The following is a 20,618-nucleotide window of genomic DNA, read 5'->3' on the forward strand; positions in this document are numbered from 1 at the left end:
TGCCAGATGGCTGGGCATGGACTCTGGTTCAGCTACTTACCAGCTGTGTAAATTTTGGCATCTCACTTAATCTTTCCATGCCTCATGTTCCTCACCTATAAAATTAAAAAATAACCATCCTCGCACAGCCAGTATAGTGGCATACACCTATAATCCCAGTGACTTGAGGGGTGCTAAGGCAATAGAATTCCAAGTTCCAGGCTAACGTGGGCAACTTAGTGAGACCCCGTCTCAGAATAAAAAATAAAATGAGCTGTGGCTATAACTCAGAGGTAGAATGCTCCTGAGTTTAATTCCCAGTACCAGGGCAAAGGCAAAGGTAAGCACTGACTTCCCTAATGCTTACACACAGAACAGTGCCTGGCATATATAAATTATATCAATATTATAGAAGAATTAGCTGTTATTTTTACTTCATCAGTGCTTCATGCCCAATTCAGGTTCTGAAGTCTCTCAAAAAATTCACCACATATAATAATCTAATAGAAATCTAGTTATTCTTCAAATAATAAATCACATGTGTACACAATCTGTTCAAAACAATATTCTTATAAAATTTAATCTTGGGGTTGGGGATATGGCTCAAGTAGTAGCACGCTCGCCTGGCATGTGTGAGGCACTGGGTTCGATCCTTAGTACCACATAAAAATAAAGATATTATGTCCACCTAAAGCTAAAAAATGAATATTTTTTAAAGAGAGAGAGAGAGAGAGAGAGAGAGAGAGAATTTTTTAATATTTTTTAGTTTTCGGTGGACACAACATCCCTGTTTGTATGTGGTGCTGAGGATCGAACCCGGGCTGCACGCATGCCTGGCGAGCGCACTACCACTTGAGCCACATCTCCAGCCCTAAAAAATGAATATTTTTTTTAAATTTAATCTTTACAGCCTGATTTTATTTAATGAATACTGAATTGAGACTTGGAAGACTCAAAATTAGTTCTTCCAGTACTAAGTAGCTATGTGAAACCAACTAAGCATAACTAACCTCTAAATAGTTATTTCCTAAACTGTGAAATAAGAACCTGAAAATGGTAATCTCTTAAGATTTTTTCAAGCTCTATAAATCTTGGGCTTACTCCTTATTCTTAGGGAGGACAACCATCACTATGAAAAAAAAAAAAACAAAACAACTGGCCATGTGTGGTGGTACATGCCTACAATTCCAGATGCTCAGGAAACTGAGGCAGGAGGATAGGAGGATCGCGAATTCAAAGCCAGCTCAGCAAAAGCAAGGAGCTAAGTGACTCAGTGAGACCATGTCTCTAAATAAAATACAGATATGGCTCAGCGGCCAAGGGCCCCTGAGTTCAATCCCTTTTACCCACCCACCCCCCAAAAAAGAAAACTGTGATGTTACCACCTCAAAATAACTTAAAACATTTTCTGATTATATTTAAATTTTGTAAACACTACATATAAATAAAGTAATCCAAGTGCTAGCCTTTTAAGGAAAAGTCACAAAGCCACAATTTTTACACAAAATTCTGGTACATTAGTGTATATGCTCAAGAAGGAAGAATGGATCCTACAGCACAGATCAAATACCAAAGAATCAAGGAAGATGAAACTCTGCTAATATATCCTGGTTTACTTGTATTTTAAAGAAAAATGCACTTACTTTTTTCTTCTGCATGTATTTTAGAATCTCCAGAGTCTGCTTAATTTCAGGAATCTGACCTTTTAGCCTATGAACAAGAAAAAGGTTAATATACTATTTCACAAGTAAAAATAAACACCAAGATATGGTCTTACTAACTTTACCTTGTCTATTAATATATTCTTTTTTTTTTTTTTTGTAGTGCTGGGGATTGAACCTAGGGCCTTGTGAATGCAAGGTAAGCACTCTACCAACTAGCCCCAGCCCCTACTGATATATTCTTGAAGACTAATTATAAATATAAAATATTTAATATACACTAATCTTATTTCATAAATTTAATTTTTTAAAATACTTAGGAAATTTTAGGTGTAACACAAAGTACTTAAGATACAAATGTTGGGGCTGGGGTTGTGGCTCAGTGATAGAGTGCTTGCCTGGCATGTGTGAGGCACTGGGATCATTCTCAGCACCACATATAAATAAATGAATAAAATAAAAGTCCATCAACCTTTAAAGAAAGATACAAATGTTTATAAAAATAAAATATTCAATAAAATACTTCAAAAATAAAATGCATTTAATAAAACATTTTTAAAATATTAAAGGCATAAACATTTAATAAAATATTTAAGATATAATAACAAAGATGTATAGAATGCATGTTTTGAACAAAGCCCTGTTCTATACATCAAAATCCCCACTGTTAATAAACGTTTCTAGAAGCAGACCATATTCCACAGAGGTGATTCAGAGATTCTCCATTTGATTAGACTTGTATTTTAAATAGATTAATTTTAAAGGTAATCTTAAAAATAACAGGGGCTGGGGTTGTGGCTCAGTAGTAGAGTGCTTGCCCAGCATGTGTGACATACTGGGTTCGATTCTCAGCACCACATACAAATAAATTAAAAAATTCATCAACTAATAAAAATATTTAAAAAAAAATAACATACATTCAGGCAGGCGTGGTGGTGCACCCCTGTAATTCCAGCAGCTCAGGAGGCTGAGGCAGGAGGATCACAAGTGCAAAGCCAGCCTCAGCAAAATCTAGGTGCTAAGCAACTCAGTGAGACCCTGTATCTAAATAAAATGCAAAATAGGGATGAGGATGTGGCTCAGGGGCTAAGTATTCCTGGGTTCAATCCCCAGTACAAAAAAAAAAAAAAAAAACACACACATTCAAATACATTATACACCAAATTTGAAACCACCGACTCTCCACCCCGTGCTGCATGCAGCTGCTTCTGGCAAGCATATTCATTACAAGCACATCAGAGTCAGCTAAATGCCAGGCAAATCATAGTGGCATCTTCTCAGTGTGTACACTTGTCACATTGTTAAAAAAAAAAAAAAGTATCAAATCACACGAATGCCTTCTGAATCTATCCCATCACTGATACAGGGTAGAAAAAGGACAAAAATTGGCCAGAGGCAGGAAGAGGGCCAAGCAGTGAAGCTGAAAGTGACAAGTACTGGCCCCCAACAGATCTGTTTTCCCCCACTCCTTTTCCGTTGGATAATGACAGTAAAGAAAGCCAAGGCCTATTTTTTCTTCTATTCGGCTCAGGGTCTCTGTTCTAGTGACTAAGTCTTTGATCCACTTTGAGTTGATTTTTGTGCAGGGTGAGAGATAGAGGTTTGATTTCATTTTGCTACATATGGATTTCCAGTTTCCCCAGCACCATTTATTGAAGAGGCTATCTTTTCTCCAGTGCATGTTTTTGGTGCCCTTGTCTAGTATGAGATAAGTGTATTTATGTGGGTTTGTCTCTGTGTCCTCTATTCTGTACCATTGGTCTACAAGTCTATTTTGGCACCAATACCATGCTGTTTTTGTTACTATAGCTCTGTAGTATAGTTTAAGGTCTGGTATAGTGATGCCTCCTGCTTCACTCTTCCTGCTTGGAATTGCTTTAGATATTCTGGGTCTTTTATTTTTTCAAATAAGTTTCATGATTGCTTTTTCTATTTCCATGAACAATGTCATTGGGATTTTAATAGGAATTGCATTAAATCTGTACAGTGCTTTTGGTAGTATGGCCATTTTGACAATACTAATTCTGCCTATCAAGAAGCAAGGTGGATCTTTCCATCTTCTGAGGTTTTCATCAATTTCTTTCTTTATTGTTCTGTAGTTTTCATTGTAGAGGTCTTTTACCTCTTTTGTTAGATTGATTCCCAGGTATTTTTTTGGAGGCTTATCATGAATGGAGTAGTTTTCCTAATTGCTCTTTCAGTGTATTCATCGCTGATGTCTAAGAATACATTTGAATTATGGGTGTTGATTTTAATGAATAAAGAAAATATGGTATATATACTCAATGGAATATTACTCAGCTTTAAAGAAGAGTAAAATTATGGCATTTTCCAGTAAATGGTTGAAGTTGGAGAATATCATGCTAAGCAAAATAAGCCAATCCCATAAAACCAAAGGCCAAATGTTTTCTCTAGTATGCGGATACTAATTCACAATAAGGTGGAGGGCACTAGGGAAGAATAGTGTTACCTTAGATTAGGTGGAGGGGAGGGGTAGGGAGGGGATGTGAGGATAGGAAAGATAGTAGAATGAAACAGACATTATTACTGTATGTATATATTGGACTGCATGAACAATATGATTCTACAACATGTACACTCAGAAAAATGAGAAATTATATCCTATCTATGTATGATATAGCAAAGTGCATAAATGCATTCTACTATCATGTATAACTAATTAAAAAAAATTTAAAAAAGAAAGAAAGCCAAGGGCCTGGGAACAGAAAGAATCCCTCAGAAGCAGTATTTCCTGATTGGGGAGAGGGAGTATTTGTCTGGTGGCTATACCCTAGACTATAACACCAGCAGCATTCTTCCACTCCTATCTACCACCAAGAGGAACTTAAATTATTCCTACCCTCCACATAATGGCAAAAGCAGGTGATATCCCTGAAGGAATATGAGCTGACAGAAAACAAATGAAAGTGTGATAAACTCCACTACAATAATATAAAGACAACAAACTCAACAATCTATCACATTAAACAAACAAATACTCAAAGAAAACATACAATAAGTATTTAAAAACATCTTAAAGAGAAAAGAAAGAATATTGGTCAATACAAAGAAGGAGCAAATAGTTGTTAAGAAGATCCAAAACTACAAGTTACAGCTGGGTACGGTGGCATATGCCTATAATCTCAGCAGCTCAGGAGGCTGAGGCAGGAGGATCTCAAGTTCAAAACCAGCCTTAGCAACTTAGTGAGGCCCTAAGCAACTTAGTGAAATCCTGTGTCTAAATAAAAGTACAAAAAAAAAAAGGGCTGGGAATGTGGCTCAGTGGTTTAAGTACCCCCAGGGTTAAATTCCTGGTAACAACAATAACAATAAAAAAAATACAAGGTACAAAAACATAAGAGACGAAATAAAGAAAACATAAAGTCAGGTGCAATGGCATAGGCCTATCATCTCAGTGACTTGGGAGGCTGAGGAAAGAGGATCACAAGACTGAGGCCAGCCTCGGCAACTTAGTGAGACTGTATCAAATTTTTTTAAAAAGGGCTAGGGATGTAGCTCAGTGATAAGTGCCCCTGGGTTCAACTGCCAGTATTAAAAAAAGAACACATGGATATCCATCTAGTTGCCAAAAAACAAATGACAAAGACAGTTAAAAAAAAAGGAAATAATAAAGAGAAATGGATGGCAGAATTACAAGTGTTCAACATCCGTAAACAAGATATCCCAGGAGAAAGGAAAAAATTTACAGAGAAGAAAGATGATAACCACAAAATCTCCAAGATTAAAGATTGATAAAAGGCCTCAGATTCATATATCAAAAAGGAGATTATCATACCTAAATTAATTCTGGGTATATAGCCAAAGGAAATGATGCATGCCCATGTTTATTGCAGGACTGTTTACAATAGCCAAGATATGAAATCAACCAACAGGTGAAAGGGTAGAGAAAATGTGGTATGACAGTGGAATATTATTCTGCCATTAAAAAAGAATGAAATCTTTTTACCTCTGCCAACTTGATGGACCTGGAAGACATTATACTAAGTGAAATAAGCCACACATAGAAAGACAAATATTGAGCTAGGGTTGTGGCTCAGTGGTAGAGCACTCGCCTGGCACATGCGATGCCCCTGGGTTCAATCCTCAGCACCACATAAAAATAAATAAAATAAAGGTATGGAGTCCAACTACAACTAAAAAATAAATATTAAAAAAAGAAAGACAAATATCACATGTTGTCTAACATTTGGGGAATCTAAAAAAATTGATCACAAAGAAGAAAAGAACAAAATAGTGATTACTACATGTAAGGAAGGGGAATAGAGGGAGGATAGATAAAGGGCATCAAAATACAGTTACACAGGAGGAATAAATTCTAGTGGTTTATATCACAGTAGAGTGACTATAGTTTAAAACAATTTATTTTATATTTTACAAAGAACTAGAAGAGAGGAGCTTTAAGGCTCCAAATAAAGGCATGATAGGAGATGCAAATGCTAATTACACTGATTTGATCATTACACATTATATACATATATTAAAATATCACACTGTACTCTATAAATAATGTCAATTATTATGTGGTAGTTACAAAGACAAAATCAAATTAGAGGGAAAAAAGCTAAGCATCATTATATCTATGAACCCAATGACTGAGGAGGTTGGGGCAGGAAGATCACAAGTTTGAGGCCAACCTTAACAACTTAGGCAGACCCTACCTCAAAATAAAAAACTAAAAAGAGCTAGTGATATAGTTTCATGGTAGAGCAACCTTAAGCTTAATCCCTATTATTGTTTTAAAAAAGTTTGGGGGCTGGGGTTGTGGATCAGTGGTAGAGTGTTCGCCTAGCATGTGTGAGGAACTGGGTTCAATTCCCATTACCACATATAAAAAAATAAAATAACGGTCCACTGACAACTAAAAATATTTTTAAAAAAAGTTTGGGGCTGGGGTTGTGGCTCAGCGGCAGAGTGCTCGCCTAGCACATGAGACATTCAATCCTCAGCACCACATAAAAATAAATAAATAAAATGAAGGTATTAAAAAAAGTTTGAAGAATAGTCAATGAAAACAGGAGAATATACATAGAGAATTATGAAATATTAAAAACTTCAAACAGCTTGAAGGTAAAATTAAATTACAGACTGCAAGAAAGGATTTATAACAAATATGAAGAAAAGGTTTAGCATTCAAACTCCATATAGATCATGCACAAAAACAGAACTGCTATGCAGCTGATATCACGGGGGTGAGATAAATTCCAGAAAAAATAAAAAGGGAAATAACCAGAAAAGACCCTGAGTTGAGCGAAGGTAGTAGTGTCAATGAGAACAGGTGCACATTCCAACTGCAAATCTGAGCCCAGTTCACAGATGAAATGTAAGAACCGGGAACTAGATTCAAGTGGTCTGAAACTGGTATCAACTCATAGCTCCTGACAAAAGCAAAAACTTCCATGTATAAAGGCAAAGTACACAGGCATCCATAATTACAGGAAACTAACATATGTCAACTAATTTAAGAAAATATCCACAAAAAGACAAATTATACTGAAATAACAAAAGAATAGTTGATTTTTAAAGTAACCAAAAGACAAATTATCTAAAAAGGCTAGCATTAAAAACAACCACCATCTGTTGTTTACAAGAATATGTTTAGAGGGGCTGGAGTTGTGGCTCAGTGGTAGTGTGCTCGCCTAGCATGTGCGAGGCCCAGGGTTCAATACTCAGCACCACATAAAAATAAATAAATAAAAATTGTGTCTAACTAAAACTAAAAAATAAATATTAAAAAAATACGTTTAGATACAATAAATAGGTTGAAAGAAATTAGAAAAAGACACACCAACAAAATATTAGTCTAAAGAAAAGCGAGGGCTACTATAAGTGAACAAAAAAAATCAGACTCTGATACTATTAAGCATTATTATATATAGGATTAAAACCAAGAAGACCTAATACTCCTCAAATACCACGTATCTAATAGAGTAAAAAATACAAAAAGAGACACAAAGTGTTTGGTGTAAGATGAATAGCTGGCAGCAAACCAGCATTCCCACCTCTATCCACTCCCAATAGCCAGAGAAAATATACAAATCCTCTTTTGGAAGACAGCAGAGACTTACTGAGGTGATAGGAAGTATGGGGCTAACTCTTGCTAAGAAAGAAACTTTGAGAAATGAACTGATTTTGTGCAGACAGTTTTGCCAAATAGTACATGCGGGGAGGCATTTATTTTTATAGAAATATGCCAGCTTAGAGCTGGGGTTGTAGCTCAGTGGTAGAAACGCTCGCCTCACATATGGGAGACCCTGGGTTCAATCCTCAGCACCACATAAAAGTAAATAAATAAAAATAAAGATATTGTGTCCGTCTACAACTAAAAAAAAATTAAGAAAATAAATATGCCAGCTTACTAATAAATGAAAAAGAAACAGTAGAACATCATCATGTTGCAATTCAAAATTAATGGGCCTAGGCATTAAGCATCATAAAAGGAAGACAAAGGATATCTCTGCCTCTTCATGAAAGAATACACAAACCTAAGAAGAGGTACTGTTCAAAAAAAACCAAAAATCAAGTCTGAATGTGATCAAGACAATCCACCTATTTTTATTTATTTTATTTGTTTGTTTGTTTACTGACAGGAGTATGTAAATGACAATTTATTTAGTTGAAAATCCTCTCGTACTTTCTAGACTGTAAAATTGCTTTTAAAAAAAGTCCAATTTTGGTTTACCATGTAACAATTTTTGAGCAGCTATTGATTCAATAGTAGAACAACACCATCAGGAAAGAATGAGAGAAATCACAGGGTGGGGTCTCTATTTTTGAAGTCTGAAGATTCTAAAACTCCTAATTAAAGTCACATGAAAGAAGATAGTCTATATTCCAACCATTTACTATTTCTATCTCCTAGTGACAAAGAAACATTTAAATATATATTTCAAACTATAGATCCACCATTTTATAGTAAACATGAGACAAAGAAACGGTCTTGAAAATCATATAATTGCTTTGAAATTTAGCAACCCATGTTTAATAACCCATGGATTATAGTATCTCCATGTAAAATATATAACAAAGCTTTTTGAAGAAAATACAGGAAGTTATCTTTATGAATTAGGGATAAGCAAACAATTCCTAAACAAGATACAAAAACCAAAATGCATTAAGAAAAAAGATTATTAAACCAGACTATATTAACATTAAGTGATACTAAGCCAATAGTAAGCCAAAATATATTTACTTACAAAAAAAAATTCAGGGCTGGGGATGTAGCTCAGTTGGTAGAGTGCTTGCTTCGCATGCACTAGGCCCTGGATTCAATCCCCAGAACCACATAAAAATATAAAATAAAAATAAATAAATTGGAATCCTCCCACACACTAAACATAAAAAAAAAAAAAAATTTCTAAGGGATTAAGACTCATATATTTGGAGCTGGGGCGGGGGCTGGGGCTCAGTGGAAGCCCTCTTGCCTGGCATGTGTGAGGCACTGGGTTCGATTCTCAGCACCGCATAAAAATAAATAAAATAGGGCTGGGTATGTGGCTCAAGCGGTAGCGCACTCGCCTGGCATGCACGGGGCGCTGGGTTTGATCATCAGCACCACATAAAAAAAAAAAAAATTAAAAAGATGTTGTGTCCACTGAAAACTAAAAAATAAACATTAAAAAAATTTTCTTTCTCTAAACAAATAAATAAAACAAAGGTCTGTCAACAACTTAAAGAAAAAAGACTCATATATTTAATTGTCTATTTAACATTTCCACTTGGATGTCCAAAAGAATCTCTGAACTTCAGAGCTCCTCAACAAACCTATTCCATCCAATCTTCCCCATGCCCCCATCTCAGATGGCTTGGCCTCAAGGCACATTTTCCTATCTAAACTCCCTATTGGTGATTCCTAATCCAATGGCTTCATTTTATTATCACAAAAAGCTGTACATGCACATGTTGAAAAATTAAAGAATAAAAATAAGAAAAATACCACATTCTTACCATCCAGAGATTATCCCTGATAATACATCTTTAATGAAGATCATTATATGTATTTCTATTAATTATACTTTTGCCAATATGAAAGCATACTATTCTTAGTATTTCCTATTCTGGATTTTGTTAATATTTTTCATCTTTCCATGTCTATGATTTTTTGTCTCATGTAATACCCACCCCATATTCAAATTTCTCCAATTATCAAATGAGAAAGTTTAATCCCAGCAACTCAAGAAGCTGAGGCAGGAGGACCTCAAATTCAAAGCCAGCTTCAGCAACTTAGATAGTCTCTGAGGAACTGAGCAAGACCCTGTCTCTAAATAAAATATTAAAAAAGGCTGGAGAGGGCTGGGGATGTGGCTCAAGCAGTAGCACGCTCGCCTGGCATGCATGGGGCGCTGGGTTCTATCCTCAGCACCACATTAAAAAAAAAAAAAGATGTTCTGTCCACTGAAAACTAAAAAACAACTATTAAAAATTCTCTCTCTCTGTATCTATCTATCTCTCTCTCTTTAAAAAAAAAAGGCTGGGGAGGGTTGGGGTTGTGGCTCAGTGGTAGAACACTCACATAGCATGTTCAAGGCCCTGGGTTTGATCCTCAGCACCATATAGAAAAAAAAAAAAAAAACAAATAAATAAAGGTATTGTGTCCATCTACAACTAAAAAATAAATATTTTTTAAAAAGGGCTGGGGATATGGCTCAACAGTTAAGCACCCCTGGGCTCAATCCCTGGTACAAAATAATAATAATAACAACAACAACAACAACAACAAAAATAAAAATAAAAACAAAATTGTGTTGCTTATGCCCAAACTACTCTTTCTTGCTCTAGTCTGTCTTTAAACTCATAACCAACCTTTGAAATTCTATAGCAATCTAGTCCTCTTGGAACTTCCCCTGAAACTCCTTGCTCTCTTCCTTCCCCAATGCTAATTCACTGTATTGTACCAAAGCATCTCTACTGTTCTACGTTATGTACTTTAAAGAATTCATCAATCCCCCCAAGATGTATCCATGTTAAAAGTTGGTATCGGACTTTACTTCACCCAAAATTGTTATCTAGCACATGGTTAGAATTTCCTAAGTATTTAACTGACAGAAGCATTCTGGAACATAAACATAGCAAATATCCACAAATATTTATTACAAGGAATTGACTTTATGAGCTATATAAAAGGATATGTATGGAGAAATAAGAGTTGAGAGTGAGGATTTCTTTGACTACACCTATTAATTATGTATTATTGGGAAAGTGGGTCTGTAGGTCTTTCATCTCATTAGCAAAATTAGAAGAATGAACTATACATCTAAGATGTTATAATCTTAGATTCTTTGGAATAAGGTCTTTAATATTCATTCCATGGTTTTTGAAATTATCTTTAGACTGGCAATACTAAATGTTTGTAAAGATGTGGAACAACTAGAATTCTTATACATTGACTTTTGGCAGTTTCTCATAAAATCGAACCTAAACTTCAGCAACTGTACCCCTAGTATTTACCCAGGAGGAATGAAAATATATGTCCACATAAACACTTAGAGCCAAAAAGGAAAATAACCGAAATGTCCATCAATATTAAAATAGATAAAAATATACTAAAGTCATAGTATACCTATACACAATGGAATGGAATTCAGCACTAAAAAGGAACTAATTTACTGATACACACAATAGCATGAATGACTCTTTAAAGCATTACACTAAGTGTAAGAAGGTTGACACAAAACTATATGCTTCTACTCATATGAAGTTCAAACAGATAACAAAAGGTTGCTGGGGAGGGAATAACTGGAAAGGGTTTAGAGGGAACTTCCTGGGGTAATGAAAGATATTGATCTGGACAAGAATCAATTCTGGGCAGAATCGGATATATTTGTCAAAATTTATCAAACTGAACACTTGACAAGCAGACATTTTATAAAGTATATCTCGATGTTTTAAAAGTTCAAGTCACGGGCTGAGGTTGTGGCTCAGTGGTAGAGTGCTCGCCTAACATGCATGAGGCACTGGGCTAGATTCTCAGCACCACACAAAAATAAAAGAAACATATTGTATCCACCTAAAACTAAAAAATAAATATTAAAAAAAGTTCAAGTCATGTAAAATTTTTAAAAACTTAGAAATTTTTATACTTACCTTCTTTTCTTTTGAGCAAGGTTGAGTTCCATAAACTTATACTTTTGGTATTGTTCATCCAGCTTCTTTAGTACTGTATCTGCAGTCTCATTCCCAGGCTGTTTCATGAAGGAGTCTACATCTTCCTTTAAGATCAAAAATAACATGAAAATTTTAGAATTTATACTACTCAATCTGAGTTTTTGACAACTTTGTTTTTAAAATATTAAAAAAAAAGTTTATCCCAAAGTTTTGTTGTTAACTAAAAGAGTAACTATAAAAAGACAAAGACTAGTAGTGGCCGGGTTGTGGCTCAGTAGTAGAGTGCTTGCCTAGCATGCGTGAGGCACTGGGTTCCATCCCTAGCACCACATAAAAATAAGAACAAATAAAATAAATATGTTGTGTGTTGTGTCCATCTACAACAAAAAAAGAATTAAAAAAAAAAAAAAAACAGATAAAGAACAGCCAGGCATAGTGGCACATGCCTGTGGCACAGCCCAATACCTGGGGAGGCTAAGGCAGGGGAACCACAAGTTCAAAGTCAGCCTTAGTAACTTAGTGAGACCCTAAGCAACTTAGTGAGACCCTGTCTCTAAATAAAACATTTAAAAAGCCAGGCACAGTGGCACACGCCTGTAATCCCAGTGGCTGAGGAGGCTGAAGCAAGAGGATCATGAGTTCAAAGCCAGCCTCAGCAATGGTGAGACGCTAGGCAACTCAGTGAGACCCTGTCTCTAAATAAAATACAAAATAGGGCTGGGGGTGTGGCTCAGTGGTCCAGTTCCCCTGGGTTCAATCCCTGGTACCACCCCCCGCCAAATTTAAAAATATGCTGGCAGCAGCTCAGGAGGCTGAGGCAGGAGGATCGTGAGTTCAAAGCCAGACTCAGTAATGGCGATGTACTAAGCACCTCAGTGAGACCCTGTCTCTAAATAAAATATAAAATGGGGCTGTGGATGTGGCTCAGTGGTTGAATGCCCCTGAATCCAATCACCAGTACTAAAAAAAGAAAACAATATGCTGGGAATGTGACTCAGTGGTTGAGTGCTCCTGGGTTCAATTCCTGTTGGTACCAAATAAAATTAAATATCACTTTTTAGACAGTACACATACATTATGAAGCCAATTTATTATTCTTTCACAATTCTATTTTATTCATTTTCATTATTTATTTTTTGTGCCTGAAGACTAAACCCAGAGGGCTTTACCACTGAGCAACATCCCCAGCCCTTTATATTGTTTATTTTGAGACAGTCTCACTAGTTGAGTAAGGGCCTCACTTAGTCACTGAGACTTGTTGAGAGCCACAGCCAAAGGGGCCCCAGCAAACTTCCAGCTGCTGGCTGATGACTGGCTCACAGCGGCCCCAGCAACATCTAGCTGATTGGCTCCTCGGCCCCAGCAACATCTAGCTGATTGGCTCCTCTGCGGTGATGCTCATTGGGCTGTTTCCCTGCCCTTTCAGACCAGGGAGCTGCTCATTGGGGGACTTTTTTGGCTCCGCCCACGTGACCCAGCCAATCGGCCTCAAGAGCAGGAGGATTGTGGGAGGTGGGGAGAAGCTTGTGTGGGAGAGAGAGGCTTGTGGAAAGCCGGTGGTGGCAGTTGAGGCTCTGAGGGTTTTTCCTGAGAGGCTGTTTTGTTTGGCGTGTGTGGTTCTAAAAATAAAGTTAGTTTCTTTTGACAAGTGGCTCCTGATTGTGCCCAGCCAGACTGCGGCAGAGACTGGCCTCAAACTTGTAATCCTCCTTCCGTAGCCTCCCAAATCACTGGGATTACAGGTGTGCACCAGTGTACCTAGACCTATTTAATTTTCATTTACAAACAGGGGGGAATGATGACCTTTCCTGTTTTATGCATTTCCCATGTGGCCCTATAGTAAATATAAAATTTACCAGCAACCAAACATATTCCTTATTCATACATACTAATCTCAAAATGATTCAACAGGTTGTGTGCCAAAATTACCAATTTTCCTACTTATTTTTAATTCAACATGTTCTGCCATAGAAAGCATGTTAAATATGATCATTAGGTTTCCAAGGCAAACTGCAAATGCTTCCTTAAGTATCAAGAAGTTCAAATAAAATAAAATTGTTTTGAAATGAATAATAAAGCAAAAGAAAAACAGTAATACCAATGCTAAATTTCTTCAAAAAATATATACCTGGTCTTTGGGAAAAAAAAGCTAGTTAATTAGATAAGGATCAGAAGCTACATGAAAATACATGGAGGGGCTGGGGCTGTAGCTCAGCGGCAGAGCACTCGCCTAGCATGTGTTAACTTTAGTTAATTATAAGAAACTTCAATTATCTTATGATTTCTGTGACCTTCACATCATTATTCATATTTATGCTTATTAGCTATCAAGGAATATTTTAGCTCAAAGAAGTCCATGAAGAAAAAGAAAAACACAACAAGGGACTTAACTATGATGCCACCAAGGCTAAATTCACCAAGGAGAATTCAGCGAGGAGAATTGCAGCAGCCTAAGACGTGGTTAAGACACAGGGGAATAAACTTAACCAAGGAGATAAAATGCTTCTACAATGAAAATTAAAGAACACTGAAGGAAGACATTAGAGAAGACCTCAGAAGATGATAAGACCTCCCCATGCTCTTGGATAGGTAGAATTAATATTGTTAAAATGGCCATACTACCAAAATCATTACACAGATTCACTGCGTTCCCCATCAAAATACCAATGACATTCTTCACAGAACTAGGGAAAAAAAAACAGTTCTAAAATTCATTTGGAAGAATAAAAGACCCAGAATAGCCAAAGCAATTCTAAGCCAAAAGAGCAATGCTGGAGCCATCACAATACCTGACTTCAAATTATACTACAGAGCTATAGTAACAAAACCTTCATGGTACTGGAAACAAAATAGGAGACACAGAGACAAACACACATATTTATAGTCATCTAATACTTGACAAATGTGCCAAAAACATACACTGGAAGAAGTACAGACTTTTTAACACATAGTGCTGGGAAAACTGGTTATCCATATGTAGAATGAAACTGTATCCCTATCCCTCACCCTGCACAAAAATCAACTCAAAGTGGATCAAAGACCTAGAATATAGACCATAAATATTGCAACTTCTAGAAAAAAAAAATAGGGTCAGCACTTCAACATACTGGTGTAGGCGAACTTCTTCACCAAAACTCCTAAAGAGCAAGAAATAAAACCAAGAATTACCAAGTGGGATGAATCTCACATTAAAAAGCAAAAGAAACAAATAAGATCATAAAGAGAGAGCCTACAGAATGGCAAAAAAATCTTTCCCAGCTACTCTTCTGAAAGGGGATTAATAGCCAGAATATATAAAGAACTGAAAAATCACCAAATATGTAAATAACCGATCAACAAATGGGTAAAATGACCTCAACAGACATTGCTCAAAAGAAGAAATATAAATAGTCAACAAATATATGAAAAACTGTTCAACACCTCAGTAATCAGGAAGATGCAAATCAAAACCACATTGAGGGGGCTAAGGTTGTGTCTCAGTGGTAGAGCAATTGCCTAGCACAGTGAGGCCCTGGGTTCAATCCTCAACACCATATAAAAATAAATAAATAAAGGTATTGTGTCCATCTACAATGAAAAATATTTTTTAAAAAAACAAGTACATTGACATTTTATATCATTCCAGTTAGAATGGCAATGATCAAAAATAGAAATAATTTCTGACAAGGATACGCCATGTACATGTATGAATATATCACAATGAATTTCACTTTTATGTATAGCTACAATGCACCAATCAAAAACAACAATAAATAGACAACTCAGAGAGTAAAGGAAGGGGATCAAGGGGAGGGAGAAGGGGACAGAAAGGGGAAGTACTGGGGACTTAAATGGAGCAAATTATCTTATATGCATTTGTGAATATATAAAAATGAACCCCACTATAATGTACAATTAGAATGAACTAATAAAAAGATTTTTAAAAAGAGACAGGGATTGCCTAGTTTGAATACTGGCTTTACCACATATTAGATATGTTGACCTCTCCTTGCCTCAATTTCTTGATTTATATAATGAAATTAGAGTGCCTTTTCCAGGCTGTGATTGTGGCTCGGTGGCAGAGCACTTGCCTCACAGTACAAGGCACTGGGTTTGAGCCTCAGCATCACATGAAAATAAATAAATAAATAAAGGTATTGTGTCCATCTACAACTAAAAAAATATTTAAAAAAAATAAAGTGCCTTTTCCTCACAGGGAATTAAAAGAGTTAGACTGTGTGAAATGCTTAGGAGACTATGTATAACTGTGCAGTAGTGAGTAATGAGCAAACATTAGCTATGTGTACAACATATGCTGTGGGGATACAGATGAAAAGTTCCACGAATTTTGTTCTGGGGTTGAAGTTAGGAAAATCTACAGGGAGGTAATATCCAAAGCAGATACTAAAAGTTGATAAGGGCATCAGATAAACAATGGTGGAGGGATAATTCAAGCAGAGAAAAATAAAATTATTCTAAAAGTAAGATTGAAGGAAAAGCCAGGTCTGACTTTTAACCACTATGATATATAGATGGCTTCCTGCCATAGGGGATTAGACTAACACTTACTAAGCACGTACTATACCTGCAATACTGAAAGCATGCTTTTTTTTGTCATAAGTAGTGTCATTCTCATTTCAGTTAAAGAAACAGGTTCAAAGTAGTAAAACAATATGGTTAAGGCTGAATAGCAATGGGAAACCAGAGGCAAGTGTCAAACTATTATTTATACAAAATCTGATGCCCTTTCTAAAACCATGTCACTCATTAATTTGAGACCATAAAAAGATGTAAAATTTGGGTTCCTTATTATATCATGCTGGTAGGGATTTTAGGGTCTAAAAAAATAACTCATAAAATTTTAGGGGAGGGGGCTGGGGTTGTGGCTCAGTGGTAGAATGTTTGCCTACGACATGTGAGGCCCTGGGTTCGATCTTCAGCACCACAAATAAATAAATAAAGGTATTGTGTCCAACTACAATTAAAAAATTTTTAGGGAAAACAATGTATTTTAAGACAAAACTTAAGATAAAGCCCCTTCTTGAATTAGATTTTTGAGGCCATCTCTAGCTAAGTAGTATGAATGTTGTATTTAAGGCACTATGGAAATTTAACTATACAAGTATCAAGTTATACTATATGCCAGGCACCATGCTAGGATTAGGATAAATGGCACAAACCAAGAGAATTACCTCAATTTTGTCCCAGAGCAGAACATGAGAGGGGTAAGTAGAGGCTCTGGAGCCCCACAATTTGCTGAAGTTCAAATTGTAAATATCTCATTTACATTCTGTCTGACCTTGAGAAAGATACTCAAGGGGTCTATTTTTCAATTTCAACATGTACAATATGGGAATTATAATAGCTAACTATCCCCTAGAATTCTGTAAAGTCATTGAGAAAGTGCCTGGCAATCAGCAAATTTTATTTCTTGCTACCATCAGTTGAGAGATAAATGTAAAGAAATGTGGCATATCTCGGAAAGAAAACGTGAAATAATTAAAAATTAAGGAAAATAATTACAGAATTCAAGCATCAAATGCAAATAAGGCGTGTTCTAAATACAAGAAATATATCTTTAGAAAGATATAAGACATAATTAACAAAAAGAAGACAATATAGTATATCTTTTGGTTCAAATTAAAAGATGGACAAAATTCCATTAAGTTTTCATAGTAGCTTAGTACAACTAAATGAAGAAAGACAGTTGATGCTGGCCTGGAATGCCATTCAGAGGTTTTCTGTCATAATTCCAGTAGTTTTACAACGCTGCTTTTAGAATAGTTAGATATGTAAAAACGACAGGGTTGACAGCTTCTACTTGCTTCTCTTTGTTTAAACATGGGGTTGGTCTCCCTGTTCCGTGAAATCTCCAAATTATGTCCCCCACCTCCTCTAAACTGCACATAATTCATTCTTTAGTAAATATGATCATATCATGGTCTCATGTACATACCTTGTGTAATGACAGTTCGTTGCCTACTGGATAAGTCCTTGATTCCTTAGCAAGACACAAGGATTTTACACCGTTACCCTAACAACATCTCCTTCCATTTCCCAGAGGCAAGAGACCTCTGCATTCCTTAAACTGACAAGGTACCATTCCTTAATTAACATCTTACCACCAACTGTTCTGCCTACTCACTGTATTCTAAGTGTTCACTTATCTGTCTTTACAGCATCTAGGCTGAGGTGCGATCACTCACTACCTCGCGTTTTCTAAAGGGACCTGGCAATAAAGGAGCGGTCCCTCAAGACATCCAGCTCAAGCCCCCTCACTCTGACCTTGCTCTCGCTCCCCAGTCCTCCTGTCCCAGGCCCTGTTTCTTTTAGGACCTGCTCGGCCTGCGTTTATTCAGAGCGACCTGCAACAGAGCTCAATCGCTTCAGATATCCGGAGGGAAAGCGGACGATCGCTCCCTTCCTGGTCCTTCAGTTCAGTCCCTTCCCCCAACAGTCCGAGCTCGGGTAGGGGCTGGAAAGGAAGCAGACTTCAGCCTCCGGCCAACATACCAGGGAACAGCGCGACCCTTACCACAAATACAGCCTCAGGAATCCCCAGGTGGAGCCGCCGCCCATTCCCTGCAGCCACTTCGACGCCGCAACCGTCCTTAGAGGCCGCCATCTTGAGAAAGCAAGCCCTCGGCTAACTGCCTTGCTGAGGGGCCAGCCACCCGTGATCAGTGATTAGCTGGATTGCACCCACAGACCCCTCCCTCCCCCGTGAGTCTTGCGCACTCATTGGTGACTACGCAAGAGTCACCGCCTCTCCTTTGGCCGACTAAGCCCAACCTCTACATGCTAATTGGCTGCACAGAAGTGAATGACAAGCGTAGAAGCGACACAGAAGAAAATCAGAAGCTGCAGGAAGGACCAATAGGGACTTCTGGGAAAACGTACTAGAGATTTGAGTGGGCAGGGTTAAAACCCTAGGCTACCGGACCACGCCAAAACAGGGAACACCCTTTACAATGGCTTATGGAGCGACCCCATGTTTATTTGCACACCAGCGAACCTGGGACCTAGACGCCAATATGAATATCGCCTTTCTATTCCCATTATCCCCTTGAAGGTGACTTGTTTTGTGTCTGTTTCAGAGTACAGCCATTGGCCTAATGATAATAAATACCCCACCGATGGCACCAACCTTTCTCTAAAGCCACTTTTGCACAGAATCCAGCCACATCACAAAACTAAACTTCAGAGTTTACATCCTAAGAACTCCATCTAGGCTACTAGACTAAAGGACTTACCCAACATTACCCTCCACTATAACCCTTTAAAAGCTAGTGCATCATACAGGCCCACATAAGTATTCTTTGATCTCTTTTCAGACATCTAATACAGTGTTTGTCCCTGACTTTGCTTTCACAGAACTGTTTTTCAGGACTTCAGCCCCTCCCACAACTTCTACCGCAAACATAGGAATGTTTGCTTAGCAAAATCCGTCTCCCTTCTCAGAGGCAATCGTTGTAAACCAGTTTGTCTCCACGGATAATTAATACATGATCATGCATACAGGCATACGTAGAAATACCTGTCTTTATATTAAAAAGCAGGACATTGGCATCCTACTATTGTAAATAAGGGAACTAAGGCTCAGAGAGTTTGCAGTATCTCCAAAATCGTACAGGTAGAAATTAAATGAAGCTGAAATTCCAAACTACCTCTCTAAAGACTTCCAGGCTATTTGCCTTGGAAGAGTAAAGACCTGTCAACCTCTGGCCAACAGCTTTAAGGACCACAATGCTCTATTCCAACAAAGAAAAATAGATTCGAACTGTATTCTTTAAAACTATTCCTGATCTCAACACCGTCCAAAAACGAGGGGAAAAAAGTGAAAAATAGGTAATGTTTCTACAGGAAAACATTTACATAAAACAATCTCCCATCTTTCCTTCCCCACCTCCCTCCCACACACACAATTTGATTCCACTTAATTAACCCATATCTATATTCATATTTGTTATTACTAATACTGTCTTTACTCCAGACTTTAAAAACATTTTTCCAAATCATCACTAAATCCAATCTGTAATAATTCATGTAAGAGATATATTATTTGGGTCTTACAGCAAGGTTTTATTCTATTCCTTGGAACAAAAATCTTACCTTATGTTTTACTCCCTTACAGGTATAGAAAAATTATTTCTATATTACACTGCAGAATATATTTCCTTTCTAGGTTTCTCTTAATTACAAAGTTATATGCAAGTTCATTCTGACTCCTTACTTTTTTTCATCACATGGCAACAGCTTTTCCAACAGTACACTAAGCTTATCAACTCTAAATGTCACTTTTTTATCTCCCGCTTTAAAAAAAATATCTGGGGGCTAGGGTTGTGGCTCAGAGGTAGAGTGCTTACCTAGCATGTGTGAGGCACTGGGTTCAATCCTCAGCACCACATACAAAAACAAAGATGTTGGGTCCGCCGAAAACTAAAAAATAAATATTAAAAAGTTCTCCCTCTCTCTCTTAAAAAAATAAAAAAAAATTTAACATGAATGTTGGTTGATGTTTTCCTTTTTCTTCTTTTTATTTTTTTTTCCCGGCTGGGGGTGGGGGTGCTGGAGATTGAACCCAGGGATGCTTAACCACTGAGCCACATCCCCAGCCCTTTTTTGTTTTTTATTAGACACAGGGTCTCTTTGAATTGCTTAGGGTCTCACTAAGTTTCTGAGGCTAGCTTTGAACTTGAGATCCTCCTGCCTCAGCCTCCCTAAATCACTGGGATTACAAGAATGCACCATGGCACCCAACTTGATGTTTTCATTTTAAGTAATAAGAAAAGTAATATGGAAAAAATGTATGTCTTGGCAATTTAGTCATTCATCAATGATATGTGATTCCTTTGCTGAACTGGATACTGGTTTTCA

At 37.0% G+C, this 20,618-nt stretch overlaps 1 protein-coding gene across 1 annotated transcript in view; it reads right to left on the reverse strand.

Annotated features, from left to right (window-relative positions):
- Positions 1-18,432, reverse strand: part of Vbp1 (VHL binding protein 1) — a 35,355-nt gene extending 16,923 nt beyond the window's left edge. Inside the window, exons 1-3 of the mRNA XM_046452300.2 lie at positions 18,277-18,432; positions 11,742-11,866; positions 1,623-1,689 (exon numbers count right to left, since the gene is read on the reverse strand). Of these exons, the coding sequence (XP_046308256.1) occupies positions 1,623-1,689; positions 11,742-11,866; positions 18,277-18,366 (282 nt within the window). The 5' untranslated portion in view covers positions 18,367-18,432. The remainder of the gene's footprint in view (positions 1-1,622; positions 1,690-11,741; positions 11,867-18,276) is intronic.
- Positions 18,433-20,618: the final 2,186 nt, after the last annotated feature.

The sequence above is a fragment of the Marmota monax genome, unplaced genomic scaffold (genome assembly GCF_021218885.2).
Source record: "Marmota monax isolate L192 unplaced genomic scaffold, Marmota_monax_Labrador192_F-V1.1 WCK01_AAM20220418_F8-fsc00142, whole genome shotgun sequence".
NCBI classification, from domain to species: Eukaryota; Metazoa; Chordata; class Mammalia; order Rodentia; family Sciuridae; genus Marmota; species Marmota monax.